Below are 16,659 nucleotides of genomic sequence, written 5' to 3' on the forward strand. Positions count from 1 at the left end.
CACCTGCCAATTTTCTCTCTTGCCACTGTACACAGGTGTAACTTTACAATATCTTTGCTTTTTAAGTTTTCATATAGTGTAAGCTCCCAAGAGGTCTGTACACATCATAACTCAAGACCAATATGGACCATGTGGAACCCATAAGCCCAGTGAAGCAACGAGTAGAGGGAAAAGGTGGGGATAAATAGGGTAGGAATTCTGTTTCTTATAGGGAACTAATTTCATTAAATGTTAGGTCATTAGTGAATATTTCGTATTTGTTATATCTTGTTTTTTTTAATTGCCATACTCTAAACTACCAAAATTCAAAAGAAAAGATCAGATTTAAAGACCCCTTCTCACTTTTGTTCACTTGAAGAAATGCGAACCCTGTGAGTCTGGTACTTTTTCTGCATAGTCCTCCCACGTTTTTCAGAAAAGCATGAGAACACTTACGTGATATAACATGGTCCATATATTGAGGTAAGTAAGGAGCCCAGGTATCAATAGTTTCCTTTCGTCCTGCCTGTTCAATTCTTCTCAACTCTGCTAGAAGCAGGGCCTGAGCAGCCTCTCTCACCTGACAGAAGCAGAGACAAGGAGAAAATAGACATCAGCTGGTAAAGTAATGTCTACAAATCAGGAAATACAGTAATATAAAATTGGGAAACAGAAATTTCTTATTTACATGAAAAAAACTATCAAATAAAGTAAGTAGTTTGGAACAATTAAATGCTGGCCTCTTACACATAAATAAAGACGCTTTCATTCAAAAATATTTTTAAAGCTAATGGACAGACGTTTAGTCACCTTTATGGTTAAAACATGATTTTCTGAAGAATTCTTATGATAGAGCATTTTCAATTATTAAATTTCCATGTAACTATTATTGTTAAAAATCGATATCAGGAGTATTAAATAGTTTTCCCTTATACCCAACAGAAACTTAACCTTTACTAGCAAATTCCTTATATACTACAATTGTGCTTGAAGTTAAGGGAAGGGGATCAGAGACAGCAAATATATGAAAGCCATTCACTGAATAATATTTGAGTCAACAGGCCAGAGAGATGACAAAGGTCTCCAAAAAATTATTTCTTGATTTGAAATTTACATTTCACAAAGACTTTTTAATAGCTGTTCTCTACTTTGTCACACAACATTGCCTCAAGCATTGATCTTTTATACAGTCAAATAGTTATAAATCCATATGATTCACATATGCCTAGACACAAACAAAATAGGTAAAGAGATTCCTGTGTAACCTCTTTCAGTTCTGTAGAGGGAATCATTTTTCAAAATCATATCAATTTTTCTCTCAATTGGCCATGCAACTTTTTTTTTCATTTTGCAGTTTAATTTTAGTTATGTTTAACAGAAATACCACAGGCATGAGCTCAAAGAAGCTAGTTTATGTTTAAGCAAACTACCTATCAATTTAACCAACTTGTTAGCTATATATTGAAGGGCTTATAACTGAAGGGCTAACTCAGCTTCATCTAAAAAAAGAGTTTGAGTAAAGCACTCTTTTGTTTGTTTGTTTGGCTGGTTGGTTTTGTTTTGTCTTTTTGGAGACAGGGTTTCTCTGTGTAGCCTTGGCTTCCCTGGACTCAGCTTGTAGACTATACTGGCTCACAGAGATCCACCAGCCTCTGGCTGGGATTACAGCCATACACCACTGCACCTGGCTAAGTAAAACATTCTTTATGACTAATAGTCTTTTAAAATTAATTAAAAGGTTATTCAACGCAAACCTGTCTATTTCAGTTCTGTTTAGAGGTTAGTCTACAGGGGCCAGGAAGGCAAATATCTTAAAGTATTATGATATTTCATTACAATAGGCCAGACATACACAGGACCTATCAAATTATTCCTCAGTGACATCATGGCCATTTTACTAAGTGTACATACATATAACCTATGATGGTCATGCAGCAAAACCACCTAGTACCATGTGTATTCTCATGAGAATTACATTATTAAATCTACTTTACAAATGATCTCCAAATATAATAAGCAAAGCATCCAGGGTGACAAAGTTAATAATTGTTGGCATTGACATTTAATCGAGCTCTATTCTAATTCCAAAGACTGTCTTGTTTTACTATAACATAGGACCTTCCATTGGCCTCTCTCCGATTACTCACTTGAAATTTGATGGAAGACATTGTACTGAATATGCAATCATGGGGGAGATGGTTATATGACTTTGCAATGTTACTGCATGATCTCTACAGAAACCAACACTTAAGAAGTAATTCTAAAAAGTATGTGCAAACTTTTAATGAAATAGTGAATTTTTAAAAAGTAATTAAAGTTAGAATATTTACTGTTTACTCTAGAAACAGAGAAGAAAAATATGGAAATCTTGACTCTGCATTTTCTATAATGGAATGAGTAAATGACAAGGACAAATGAGATAAACATACTTTTGTTTAAAATTCACATTTCACTGAACTTGTGAAACATTTTTCTCTTCCTTATCACCTCAACATTACCTCCAAGCATCGATCTTGCCATCTTCGAGCTAGCATCTCCAGAAGAGGAGGCCTAAACTTGTCCAGCCCCAGCAGGTCAGGCAACATAACACAGTGCATGGCAGCCAGCTGGCTCCATCCTACCAAAAGGGGACATTTGACAAATACTTTAGACACCTGGGCATTCTACAATAAATAGAAATGTTTATTTAGTACAATTATCAAAAACAAAAAGGGAAGGCCTATGAAATTGTTATAAATAGTTCAATTTAGTAGTAGTAGTATGTACAAGATTACATAAAATATATTTCATCCTTCAATCATTTATTTGTAGACCTATAAGAACTGTGAAGAATTTAAAAACCAAGAGAAACAATTTTCCACACAGAGTGTTGCCACACTCCCAAAGAAAACACATTTCTAAAATAAACATGTTAGTAGATAGGAAAGGATAGAAATAAACCATGTGAGAACATACACATGAACTTGTTGCCATGTAAAAGGGCATTCACACAGACATCTACCGTAGGTTTTGTCAACTAAGGCATGGCCATCTGTGTGCTGCCAACATACCAGCCAAAGGGGGTGTCTTCCCTTTTTGTTGGGGGCTTTAATTAAGATAATTACTGACCCCTCTCTTACTAAATGAATCAGAAGCTTAGTCACAATCAAAGCGGAAATAACGTAATGCCGATTTTTAAGAAAATGCCAACAAAGACATTCCACAAAATCAAAAACCTGACAATCCAGTATTCACAGCCTTAAACATCAGTGATCTAATTCAAAGAAAATCAATTTATTTTCTTCCAAATTTCTGATTCTTGATATGAAATCTAATTACATGAGAAAGACAGATGCTATTTACTACCGTACTAGTATATAAATTTTGAGTTATTTCAGCCGAATTTAAAAGTGTGCAAAACTGTATATTATATAATAGCATATAATATTTATACATTATAAATATCATATTATATAGTATAAATAAAGTGAATGTCTCAACTGCTCAAATAATGTATGAGGCCATTATTGGTTCACAGTATTGTGGCATTTTCTCCCAAGGATAGCATCTTAAGACAATCAAGAATGGATGAAAAAGCATTTGCTATCATTTATAATGTAATATCTGTGAGCACAAACTATCAGTTCTGTGTTTCGAATGAACTGTATTCTTCTAAATTAATAACAAGCCCCTATGATAAAATATAAAGTGATCTCAGAAATTGTTAAAAAGAGAGGCAAGTCTCCTACTTAAAGATTCATCCATTCAGTAAAGAAATTCTTATCAACTGATAACATATATGTATCATTATATTACATTAATCAAATGTAACATAATTAATTAAACATTAATCAAATGATGGACATACATTTATATTAAATTTATAACACATGGATACATACATGTCTGTAGATACATATATATCCCACTAATGAGTAATTTTTTATATGTTTTAACGTCTCACAGTCTCAACTACCTATCAGCTAAGCTTTCACACATGATGATCATTACCAAAACCCTAGAGCATACTGTTAAGTAACAAATAACTAATTTTTAAAATGGCTCAAAAATATTATTCTAATTATTCCAATCCAGCCTTTACATAAAAAAACTTAGCATAGTCCTTTGCCAGGGAAACCAAACAAACAATGATATTCCCACGTTAATTTCCTATATTTTCTTTTTGGAGAGTATTACTTGTAGCTGGGGCTCTGTGCTTCTCAGGCAATCTAACCTTCCCTCTGTTTGGATGGCCTTGCAACATTAGGTTTGGTGAAGAGTCAGAGTAATTTTGAGTTATATTTTAGATTTTGTGAAGTTCCTTCTTTTCATTTTATACAAACTAGTAAAGGTTGAAGCCGTACAAGAAAAAGCGGATATAACATAGCACTTGTGAATTCCATTACATTTTAGGTATAATGTCAAAAGAGTATTAAGCACCAAATATTTGTGTATTCCATTCTTAATTTCAGAGCCCCAAAATTATTTCCCATTTGTGTATCTACACAAGAAGGATATGCTGGCCCAACTGAATCCCAAGGCTTAAATTATAGATTTTTTTTGCTTCTGCCTGAAGCAGAAATAGTAAAAAGGTAGGTATCATGCATGTGCTTATATCAATCTGAAGACTTTTCAAATGAGATTGTGCACACTGCCTCTCATACACTGATAGGACATGTAAAATAAGTTTATCATTAATGACACAAATCAAATGGCAAAAACCACTATGACAACAATTGTGCTTTTAACAAAAACTTCACAACCAAGATTGGCATGTCTGCACTCCTGTCTCCTGTAACAGCATGCTAAGTTGATAGCAGACATGTTTTCTCTAGGCAGGAGAAATGTCACTTTTTTTTTTTTTTTTTTTTAACAATTGGCACCTGGCGTTGAGTTCAGCAAATAAAGTTTCAAAATGGGAACTTCAGGATTCATACAAAATAAAGCAGATGGATGTATAAATCAGATAAAAAAAAAAAAGAGTAAGTCTATTAGGCCAAAGCAGAGACAGAAAGGGAGTTGTTACCAAGTGAGAGAGAATACCTTCATTTACTAAGAAACAGGAATGTAAAGCAGGAGAGGCAGAGTCAGAGCCAGAGTCAGCAGCAGACCGAGCAGAAACGACAGGTGCAGCAACTTGCATAGAAAATAGGAGAAATAAAGAGGAAAGAATTGAGGTACAGCAGTTTCTGAAAAAAAGCTCAGTATTAGTGAAGAATGAAAACAAAGTTAGCAAAATATAGCGAACAGACAACTAAAAACTGACGCTGTAATCAGAAAGGAGCGCTCGCTAGAAAGAGCCACGGGGATGGCGCACTTCTTTCAATCATGATCTCAGTGTAGTCAACTTCTTAAAGTCAAGACCTTTCTATATCATACATCCACAACGTAACAAATCTTGTGAAAACATCAACACAAAGCAATAAAAACTACATTAATAATTATCAGAAGTGTAATCCACTTGTAAAAATATATCAGAGAAAACTTTTATGAAACCTTCATATTTTGATCATATTTTTCTAACAGTTTATTCTCTAATATTACATATAAACTATTTTTAAACATCTCAAAAGAATACAATAGCATTCTGATTCCCTATGCTCACATAAAAACTCTATCAAATATACCAACTTCTAAAGAACATACGTCGCACATTACATTTAACTCTTCTTAGAAGAATTGTAATATGCTTTCATTCAGTTTAAAAATGCACCCACTAAAACAATTATGGATTTTGTAATTCATATACAATAAAGGAACCAATCCCCTCCCTGACTCAAGAAAGTTGTATTGCCAGGAAAATGCTGCAGTTTAGATTATCATATGAAAAAGCCAAAGGACCTTATGGCATACACATTCTACAACTGGAGGTCAATGTTAAGATCCAGAGGTGATCATCTCGCACTTCCTTCCTATGAAAACATTACCAGATGCCATGCACAAGCATCTTCAATTTAACCCCTCTCCTTTGTTTTGTCACTAAGCCGCAATGGGTTTGGGCTCCTGAGCAGATCAGGCATTGTCTGAAGAATATGTTCGCTTTTCACTCAGTGAAGTCCTTTTGTTATGGTGGGACAGCTGCAGGAAAACAACTTTATTTTTTTTTAATAATTTTCACAGGAATGCATCATAATGTCACTCAGGCACTTGTGAGGCAGCCAGTAGGACTAAATAAAGTCTGTGAACAGTAAGAGAAAGGAAACCATCTCCATACTTCTTGCACCCATGGAAGTTTTATGTAGAAAACTGTACTGCTCTTTTGGTTTTATTATCATAGAGTTTGTTTTTGTTTATCATAAAGTTATATGACTATTTCGTGTTACATTTAAATATTTAATTGTATGTCATAATACCTAAAAATCCCACTATGTCTTTAAAAAATACCGAATACTTATGTATTCCACTGAAATATTTCATTTTTCATTTCTCTTCACTGTTTAATTATAAATTCAGTTAAAATGAGCAAAATAACATTTACCTCCCCATGAAAGAAGCTAGTGAGCATGCTGAAGCAAAGGATCCCCCTTGTGGCTCAACTTCATGCCACCAAAAAATGCTGAGTACCCTGCTCTGGGGAACCCCAACAGTTGAAACCTTTCTGTCATGTCAAATTTTCAAATACACATTATTTGTATGAAATGTGTTCCTAGACAGTTTCACACATGTATATAATGCATACTGGTCACACTCACACCCTGTCAACTCTCCCTTCGCTAAAGATCCTTTTCTCACGTTCTCTCAAAAAACCTATATTAATTCTGTTTTATTTCACCCTAATTCTGTAGTTACACTAGAATGAGAAAATGAGAAAAAATAAAAAATATATCTATAAAAGTTCAGGAGTACCTGGTCACTATCAGCTGTATCAAATACATAGAATTAATTAATATTAAATGATATTTTTTCAATGTAAGAGTATTCAAAAAAAACAGAAGGAAACCTGCTTGGGCAGCATGCTAGGAGCTGATGTCCAACACACTCACCAGGAAGAGGAAGAAACCATTGCTATTATAATGTTGGAGTCCTGGTTAATGGAAGTTGAAATAGGTATTTATTTATCTATACTTTAATAAACCCTAGGATACTACAAATCAAATAACAGAGATTAAGGAATCAAATTTACTAAGCTTTAAAGGTCTCTGGATCAACATAAAAAAATATTTTACTCACATAACCTCACAACTAGAATGGCAAAATCTAGAAATACTTTTATAGTTTATTGAAAAATTAAGTTATTGGGGCTAGAGAGAGAGCTCAACAGTTAAGACAACTGGCTGTTCTTCCAGAGAACCTGGGCTCAGTTCCCAGCACTCACATGACAGCTTACAACTGTTTGTAACTCCAGCTCCGGGAAATCCAGCACCCTCACAGAGACATATAGGCAGGAAAAACAGCAATTCACATAAAATATAAATAAATAAATAATTTAAAAAATAAGAAACTAAGCTGGGAGCAGTGGTACACACCTTGTAATCCCAGCCCTCGGGGAGGCAGAGGCAAGGAGATCTCTGTGAGCTTGAGGCCAGCCTGGTCTACAAAGTGAGTCCAAGATAGCCCAAGGCTACATAGAATAACTGTCTTAGAACAAACAAACAAACAAACAAAAACTCTTTTCACGTTTTTTTATGACTATCCACATATAGAAAAATCAGAAGCTAGAAGGAAAAATAAATCACTCAAAATAAAACGTTCAAAGTTTAGTAACAAATGACAAACCTGAAAAGTCCTATGGATGAATATTGAGGATTTATAGCATAAATCATGTTTGCTCATATCACTACAGCAGAAAGGTTGCAGTATCGCCTATGATTTTCTTTTTTCTTACAAAATGGAAGGAAGGTTGAAGAGATATAAGTTCTATTATTTGGTCAGGGAGAGTCCTTTAAGAATGTACTATAGTAGTTCAGAGCCTCATCAATTGCCATTGTTCCATGAGAAACTAGCTCATTATTACAAACTCATACAACAATATAGGCCTGTAAATGTTTGTTCCAGCTTTTCTTTATATAGCATAAGCATGTGTTTTCAACATTATAATATTTATACTTTCTGTTTTTTAATAGATTTGAGGTTGATCCTAAACTCTATCTTTCCTCTGCTGAAATTATGATATAAATAATTTGATGTATGTAACAGAGATTAACATTTTGAATAACAAAGACTTTAAATGTTGGTCTAAATTTCAATCTCAGTGTATAAACACAGAGTCCTTACATTTTCACAGGGAAAAAAAGAACATCTAAAAATATAGAAAAATAAATGTAATGCTTAAGAAAGTAAAGTTTTTCAAAGTGTAACACTGGAAAAATAAAAATATTTAATACTAAATAACCTTTTAAAATGGTAATGGTAATCATACTGCTGGGGAAAGGAGAGGAAGGGAAGGAAGGTGGAGAGAAGTGGGGGAGGGGAGGAGGAAAAAGGAAGGAGGGGAAGAAGAGAGGAAAATGGGGCAAGTGGAAAACCTCAGTAGTTAGGAACCCCTGTAGCAGCAGCACCATTTAGCTACCATGAAGATACCCTGCACCAGTCTGACATTCAGTATCGGCACCTTGTAGCTACAATTCCCTCTGTGTCTGTGCTTTCGCATGCCCTGCTTAAACGGACAACCTATTCATCTTTTAAACCAACAGAGTATCTAAGAGAAATCATTGATGCAGTCTCATCTCTTTTCCGAAGCTCTAACTGTAACATAAACTAGATAATGGGCCTGGGAGTGGTGGTGCAGGGGGTAGGACCACAAGCTTGAGCCAATCCTTGACTATATGGCACTTGGAAGAAGCCTGATCCATATGAGACTGTCTTAAAGAACTCAGAAACAAAAATCAAAATCAAAATCAAATGATACAATGTAACGTCGCACTTGACTAGTTAGACTACGTGTTCAGCGGCCCAAATGACACAATTAACGGAGGAATTTGCTTTGAATGTTATAGTAACGTGAAAACAAACACTCTAGCTTCCCCTTCTAATGGCGCTTGTCATGCAAAACTCCCATTTAATATGTCCTAATTCAGAAGGGATAATGGAACACTATACTGATTAACTATTATGAACTTATGTACAATAACCGTGATGGTGATATTGTAGTATAGATTCTTAACTTTTTTTTCTGGACTCAGATGTAAACTCTGGACAACCAGTGATTTTCCACAGACCAAGCCCAGTGTCCCCCAAGCATGATATGTAGCATATCCAGAAACACGGAAGTACAGAGTTCCCAACTTTGCACCAGTCTGCTGAGTAGCTGTCATCCTGAAACACCATTACCATCACCAGACAAATTCTTCCTTAGTATTCTCAATAGACCCTGAATTTATAGGCTCTGTGTCATTTTGTTGTTTAGTCTTCTAATTTGATTATACAATTACTTCATAAGAACAAGAACACAAAAACCTAGTTTTACAAGACTATAAATGCTTGAAAATGTTACTAATCCAACTTCGTATTTCACTGATAGTTTGGAATTGTGAGCGAAAACTCCTTTAAAGAGGTCTGTTTTGGTTGGTTTGTTTAATTTGATTTTATTATTTATTACTATTTGAATGCCTGCTTGTTTTCTAATGAGAGATTTTTTTAAAAGACAGAAATTTGGGTGGGTGGGAAAGTGAAAAATTGTAGGAGGACTTGGAAGAGAGGAAACTACTATAATAATAATATATTGTACAAAAAACCTATTCTCAACATTAATTAATTAATATTAATTAATTAAAAAGCTGTGTGTGCAGAGACTCGCTGACTGCTTAGCAGCACAGTACTGTAAGGAGACTGGAATGCTGCAGTCAGGAGGTAGCTGCATTACCCTGGTCTACTTATAGCCTTCTGGACCATGGATGCCTTGACCATTTCTTTGTCTGAACTAACACTTGGGAAACTATTAATGCAGCAGAGCTCTATCTCCCACCCACAACAAAGGCTAAGAATGCCATCAGAGAGCATCTTGGAGCTATAGAAAAGCTCCCGCCATCCTGTGAGAACCATGTCTCTAATGACCACCAATGTATTTTACACTTGCCTTGATTTATGGCTTTCTCTGTTCTATAGAACTATGAAACAATTTTCCCACTAGAACAAGGAATTAGGGGTAACCAAATAGTATTCCTGGGCAGTCACCCCAAAATAAACTAGTTCTTACTCCCTTTAAGATGAAAGCTGTGGTTTTGAGTGAAAAGAAATGGATAATGCCAGCAGCTATGATACTTGCATACATAGAACATGGGTAATGAGGCAAACATGACTACTACAAATAACTACTTACATAAATTCGGATGTCTTGTGGACTTTTGAAACTTATACTTCTCTACACCCTGCAGATCATAACTAAATCCCGGTAAGTCACTGTGATGGTCTTAGAAATGAGTCCATAATCGTTACGACCCATTATTGTGGGCATATTATAAAAGGCCCACAGCACAATGCAGTAGATTCCAAGTAAATCACCTTTTCATACTATAATTGTGTACATCATGGTGCATATCCCTAAAATACATGAAAACTTTACTTTAGTAATACACTTATTTATAATCTAGAGATGTTTGCTTAGATATAAATTTAACAAACTAGGAAGCAATGTGTAACTGAGCTATCAATACCATTAGACAAAAAAAAAGAAAAAAAAAAGAAAAAACTCAGAGAATTAAATAACTAATGTGCACTGGGTGTGCAAACATTCAGACAACAGAAACAATCAAGGAGCTACCATTTCAGAATGAATTACCAATCCCGCCGTGATGAAAGGCAGATTAAGTTACAGCAACAACATATCAAGAAGCCCATACGGCTTAAAAACTGCAGCAGTGGCGCTGGAACAATGGTTACAGACCACTTGCTGCTCTTGCTGAGGGCCCCAGGTTCAGGGCCCAGCAGCCACATGGCGGGTCACAGCCAGCTGCAACACTGGTCCTAGAGGCACCAGCACCCTATTTCGGCGTGTGTGGGCAATAGGCACACACGTGGCACATCGACATATATCCAGGCAAACATTCATACACATAAAATAAAAATAAATTTAGAATACCCTAAGAAATAAACGACTATTACTGAATATTTTAATCATCAGTAGCTCCATCAGAACTGGAGTAAGCTCAGATACCCTGGTGCTTTTTCTTGGCTTATAACTAAAGCCAAAGACATAAAAAAAAAAAAAAAAACTGCTTAGAAGCATCTTCATTACAAACAACAAAAATAAATGAGTCCTCTAAGTCCAAGAATCAGGGAGAAACAATTCATTAGGCTTAAAGATGAATTTTTATGAAAAGCTGTTAAAACTTCCCATGTTATCAGCACTAACCAGGTGCTTAGAATAATTGCAGATATTGAGCTAAATACAAAAATCAGACAAAGCCTAAGAGCCACAAAACACTCACTAGTAGAAAATCTTTTGAAGCATTTTCAAGCATGGTCATGAACTGCACTCCTCTACATTGTCTCTAACGGGCATAAGCACTGCTTGTAGCCAGGGACTTATATTCTGTTCTTATATGCACAGTACCTAGTTACTGAAATATTTATTCTAGAAGCAGAAAGAAGGGTACATGTGGATTCATTAGTTACCAGCCTTTTCTATGAATCAAACACTGTAGCAATGACTTATGAAAAAACAGTGAGCAAGACAACAATCCCGATCTTTTTAGCTTTTACAACAATTAGAGTAATAAGACAATTTTTTAAGTGGCAGTTAAGTTGGTGAATTGTCTTCCCTATTATTTCGTGACTCCATCTAGATTTATTTCAAATATGTATATATGTTAGGATTCCAACTAGACATCTTAAGAAACCAACTCCAGTGCCAGGAAAAGGTTATATCTGTTGGCAAAAAAGACAAAAAGGGTACTACTACAGAAGGCCTCCAACATCAGAAGGTACTCTTCACACTACAGGAGGAAGGTAATGATCAATATCACCCAGATACAAACCCTGTGACCTACAGCAGTGACCTATGTACTTTTAGTGGCATAAATATTATGGGGGCAATCAACCATTGACTGTATTTAAAGTCCACTCCATAAGATGGAACCCATACCTAACACTGCTGAAGTGGCCAACAACCTGACACTTAGATAGATTATGGGTCTAGGGGGGAAAAACAAACCCGGTACTATTATCCTGCTAAACGAATATAACCTATAAATCAGTGCCTAGTTCAACACTCTTCAAATCAGCTTCTTTTTACAACAGATAGGAATTAGCACTAAGACCCACAACTGGACAGTGTGAAGAGAGTAAGACACTCTGGAGAACTCAGTTCTAAAATGGATGTCTCATCAAGCCCCTCCTCTCAAGGCTCAGAAATGTATGTGAAAAAGAAGGAAAGGCTGAACAGAAGGTGATGGATGGCTCCAAAGAAATAGTACCTTCTAGACACACATGAACTCACAGAGACCATGGCAGCACATACAAGACCTGCACAGGTTCAAGCCAGACATGGTCCCAGCACTGAGAGGGGGACGTGAACACAGAGTGCCATCCCTAACCAAAAACCTTTCTGCTGCTGATACTCACTGCCAGAAGGAAAACCAGTTTTCTCCAACTGAGTGTCATTGGGTGTATCCAGGCCCATGGCCAGGGGTTGTTAGCTGCCACCCCATTCCCCAGAGGAACTCAATGGAATTTTGTAGAGTTTTTGGTCCCAGTTTGCTTCCTTTTCCTTTTTGTCATATTGGTCTTCTGCCTGTTTGTGTTTTTGTGTGTGTTATTATCCTTTTATGCTTTTTTTTTTCTTAGAGAGAGAGACAGCAAAGAAGAGCATAACCTTGGGTGGGTAGGGAAGTGGGAAGGATCTGGAGGGGCTGGGGAAGGGAAACCTGATCAGATTGTTATGGGAAGGCCATGAGCAAGTCACACTGTTGAAAGACTTAAGGATTTAAGGTTATAATATGCTCTTTGCAAACCCATTTTCATAAGTGGGTTGAATTTATATCATGTAAACTAAGAAATGAGAATCAGTCTTTGTTAAGTAATCTCAGAAAACATTTATTCAAATTAATCAATAGCTTTTCACTGTCTTTTCCAGGATCAATAGCAGAAATTTAGACTTGGAACACTAGATAGAGCTGAGAATCCCTTAAAATGTTGTAGTTGAAACTAAAACGCCATTTTTAATTTTCATTTATTTTTAACATTTTTCTTTCACATATGTGAGACAAAGTGAGCTCTATGACTGGCCTATTTTATCATCGATTGGTCAGATTTCCTAAGTCAAGACATAGGGAATCCAAATTCAAAGAGTTGGAGACACAAAGCTGGCAGTCCCGGGAGAAGAGGACAGCCGGAATTTAAAGAAAGGAGAGAAGAGATGCTAGGGCTGAAGTTGTACAGAAGGTTCCCCTCAAGGTTCAGCAGAGCATCAATCAGAACGTGTCAGGAAACCAGTTAACTCAGAGACCCACCTGCCTCTGTCTCCCCCCTGGCCAGACTATACATTTCTTAACACACAAAGAATGCTTACCAAGATAGGCACATGTACACACACACAGATAGACACAAACACACATCTATACATTTATATGTATACACTGATAACACAAAAGATTTAATAATTAGCTTGATTTAGTAACTCCACAATATGCAAGTATATTGAAACATACATGCCATAAATATACAATTATTTTTAAATAAGTAAACACAGTAAATTGGAAAAATTCATGATTCCAATCATTCAAGTAATGTTATTTCACTATCAATGAGAACCTACACAGATCCTTGGAAAATATTCAACTATTTAATTTGGAAAAATTAAATACCTCATCACTAAACTACTGATAAACAAAAAGCACAACAATGGAAAATGTGGGAGTAGCCACCAAGCAATATTCAGGATGAAATTTCAGCACTAAATATTGGGGTATAAGGGAGAACAGTGACTGTTCATTAAACTCAGGTTCCCCTTAAGAAGCTAAAGGTTTAAAATAGAAATAACAAGAGGGTAGTGAGAATTAGAAAACAGAAAAATCACAGAATTTTATTAAGTCAAGTAGGATCTTAAAGAAGATCCTAAAATTATGTTATACTAAGCTATCTGGATTTTAATAAAAAGATGAGTAACAAATTAAAAAGAGAATTTTAATAATTTCTACAATGTTTTGCCTGATAAATTTGACAAAAAGTTCATTAATTAAATTATATTTTAAAAAACCTGAAATATATGCAAAAATAAAAATACAGAGTAAAAAAAAATCTTATGTATTTTAGGCCAACAAGCATTCACTTAATGAATCAAACAACCCAACAGAGAGTAAATACTATTCATCTACAAGGATCAGCTGTCACTCGCTCTGTGAGGCCACTACCAGAAATGAAACTACACAGTAAAATCCCTGTGAACACCACACACTTCAAACAAAAATTTACATGTTATATTTAATAACCTATAAAATGTAAGAGTTGTCGCTTTTTCTAATTCATAAATATTTCACATCATGCCAAGCTATCTTGCAGATAAGAGTCAAGTTTAAATAGGAAATTCATTTGTTTTATATACAAACTATTCTTCAGCCTGATATTTTTTAAAGTACACCTTTGTTCTGACTGTAACTTACTATGTGAGATCAGGTGTAAATTTTTCCACTTCTGGAATCTTGACGACACTCAAGTTTCAGCTTCTCAATCATTTCACACTCAGATTCCAGAAGAGTGATACTCAGCCCTTAGTCCCCTTTGTGGAGGGAGGTGTAGTGGCTCGTAGGGAGCACAAAGGGAATTTCTGTAGTGACACCTAAGTTCTATTCCTTTTCTGAGGGTTTGGTTTCAAGGATGCTCAACTTCTATACATTTCTGCTTTGTGCGCTATTATAAATGTATAATGTATGTTATACATACAACGTAAGTTATCTAAATGAAACTATATATAATTTTATATTGATAATATAAGCCATCCAAAAGTGTTACTATAACTTTACTGAAGATAGGTGTAAAGAACTAAACACGAACGATGGAATGACAGAGTGTAGGAGCTCATTGCCCATAATGAGGGCGGTGGATAGTATTTATTATTGTCGAAAACTCAGGCATACCATTTAAGTATACTAACCATCATCTCATTCCAGGAAATTCAGCACCGATCTTGGCCCAAAATACTTATGTGGGCATAAGTGGACCTATAGCATTCTTGAGGTGGGAGGGCAGTATTTTACTTGTCATTATTAAAAGGCTATAAAAGATATGTTCAGAAGTAATAGTATATTAATTCACAAACATTTTTAGAATTGATTTCAAAAGAAGAAGAAATTCAGCCTTTCCCCCTCCTACTCCCTAAGGAAAATCAAAGCTAAAAATGAAAGCTATGGTATATTATTATTTAAAAATAAAAAATAGTTTAATAGGCATTTTGACTCATGAATAGCAAAGTAGATACCACTAGCAAGCAACAGAACACTAGCTGTAGAATAAACCTGTGAATTCAAACATTTGCAAGCAGTTAAAAATAGGTATAACTTTTAAAATTAAGATACACACAGTTCACTAGTGTTGTCAAGTTAAGGTGGCCCTAATACATACAAATTAGACCAAAGATCATATAATAAAATTATCTGAAATATGCTCAGTTATCAATTTCTAAATAAATCTGATTTATTTTTAACTGACATCTTAATTATCCATATTTACATCTGGAATATAACAACTTTTCTCTCTTTTAACAATGTGAGACAAACAAAATCCTATGATTATACATTAGCAAGGCCTTCTCAGCCTCTACAGCTGAAATGTCATGCCAATTACTTAATAATATTGAATTTTACCTTGTTTAATCTGTCCTTGCACAATGTTACTGGAAGTTGGAGGGGAACCCCTTGCCTTAGAAAGGTCTGGGGTGCCTGGTCTAGGTGGCCTTTAAAAGAAGAAAGAAAAATTGAACATTTTCCCCTTTCCAGAGTGATTCAAAACATCATTCTCTAGATGAAAAAGAAACATAAACAGAACATTTTCAACTTACTCTTTCAAAAAGATAACCATTTTCTAAGTTTTTTCCCTATTCATATTATCCATCTCAAATTCCGGTAAAATAATTACATGATTATGAAGTAGAAAATACAAATTTTCTAACAAAAAATTTATGGTTTCTGTTAGTCTTAACATGTATTTTTGGACACTCCAATGAACTATAATTGAGAAGTACAAACCATTCTTAGCCTTCTCTAGTCACTATTAACATCCTGGGATTTCACCCTACCCAATTATCATTAGCACACAGGAATTCATGGAACAATATACTGACCTGAAAAGCATTCAGCCATATATGTGGCAATAAAGCATAAAGAAATTTTGGAGTCTAGAAGTAAACTGTCTCACTTGGATTCTGTCTCAGCAACTTCCCATATAAAATTATTTACAGGATTAAGGACACTGAATTTTTGTAAAATAATTAGAACAGAGCATGATACAAAAAAAATACTATCTGTATTTGTTATGTTTAAAAAAACTAATATGGTCAAATTTTAATAAAGTAAAAATACTAAGTTGTCTTCATAACTTTGGAAAAATGGAAAATAGAATTCAGGCTAAGTACTGTAAAAAAAACATCAAAATACTCTGCTTTAAGAGTTACTGTAGACTTTGGACTGTACTTATGACCACATGCCAGAGCCAGTCACTGAACACAACATTACTGCATACAGGTTACAATGAGAAACACTGTAAACAGACACACATTGAACTGAATGTCAGTTCAAACTTCCAGTAGCTATAAATTTAAGGTTATATTTA

The 16,659-nt window shown here is 35.0% G+C and overlaps 1 protein-coding gene across 4 annotated transcripts in view; it reads right to left on the reverse strand.

The window, feature by feature from the left end:
* Positions 1-16,659, reverse strand: part of Wdr7 (WD repeat domain 7) — a 315,838-nt gene that overhangs the window by 213,826 nt on the left and 85,353 nt on the right. For 3 of the 4 annotated variants that reach the window (XM_060377177.1, XM_060377176.1, XM_060377175.1), the window contains 4 exons: positions 15,696-15,784; positions 5,002-5,094; positions 2,478-2,596; positions 436-559 (listed from right to left, as the gene is read on the reverse strand). In XM_060377177.1, the coding sequence (XP_060233160.1) occupies positions 436-559; positions 2,478-2,596; positions 5,002-5,094; positions 15,696-15,784 (425 nt within the window). The remainder of the gene's footprint in view (positions 1-435; positions 560-2,477; positions 2,597-5,001; positions 5,095-15,695; positions 15,785-16,659) is intronic. The other variant, XM_060377178.1, reaches the window with a different exon arrangement.

Source organism: Meriones unguiculatus, chromosome 2 (genome assembly GCF_030254825.1).
Source record: "Meriones unguiculatus strain TT.TT164.6M chromosome 2, Bangor_MerUng_6.1, whole genome shotgun sequence".
NCBI classification, from domain to species: domain Eukaryota; kingdom Metazoa; phylum Chordata; class Mammalia; order Rodentia; family Muridae; genus Meriones; species Meriones unguiculatus.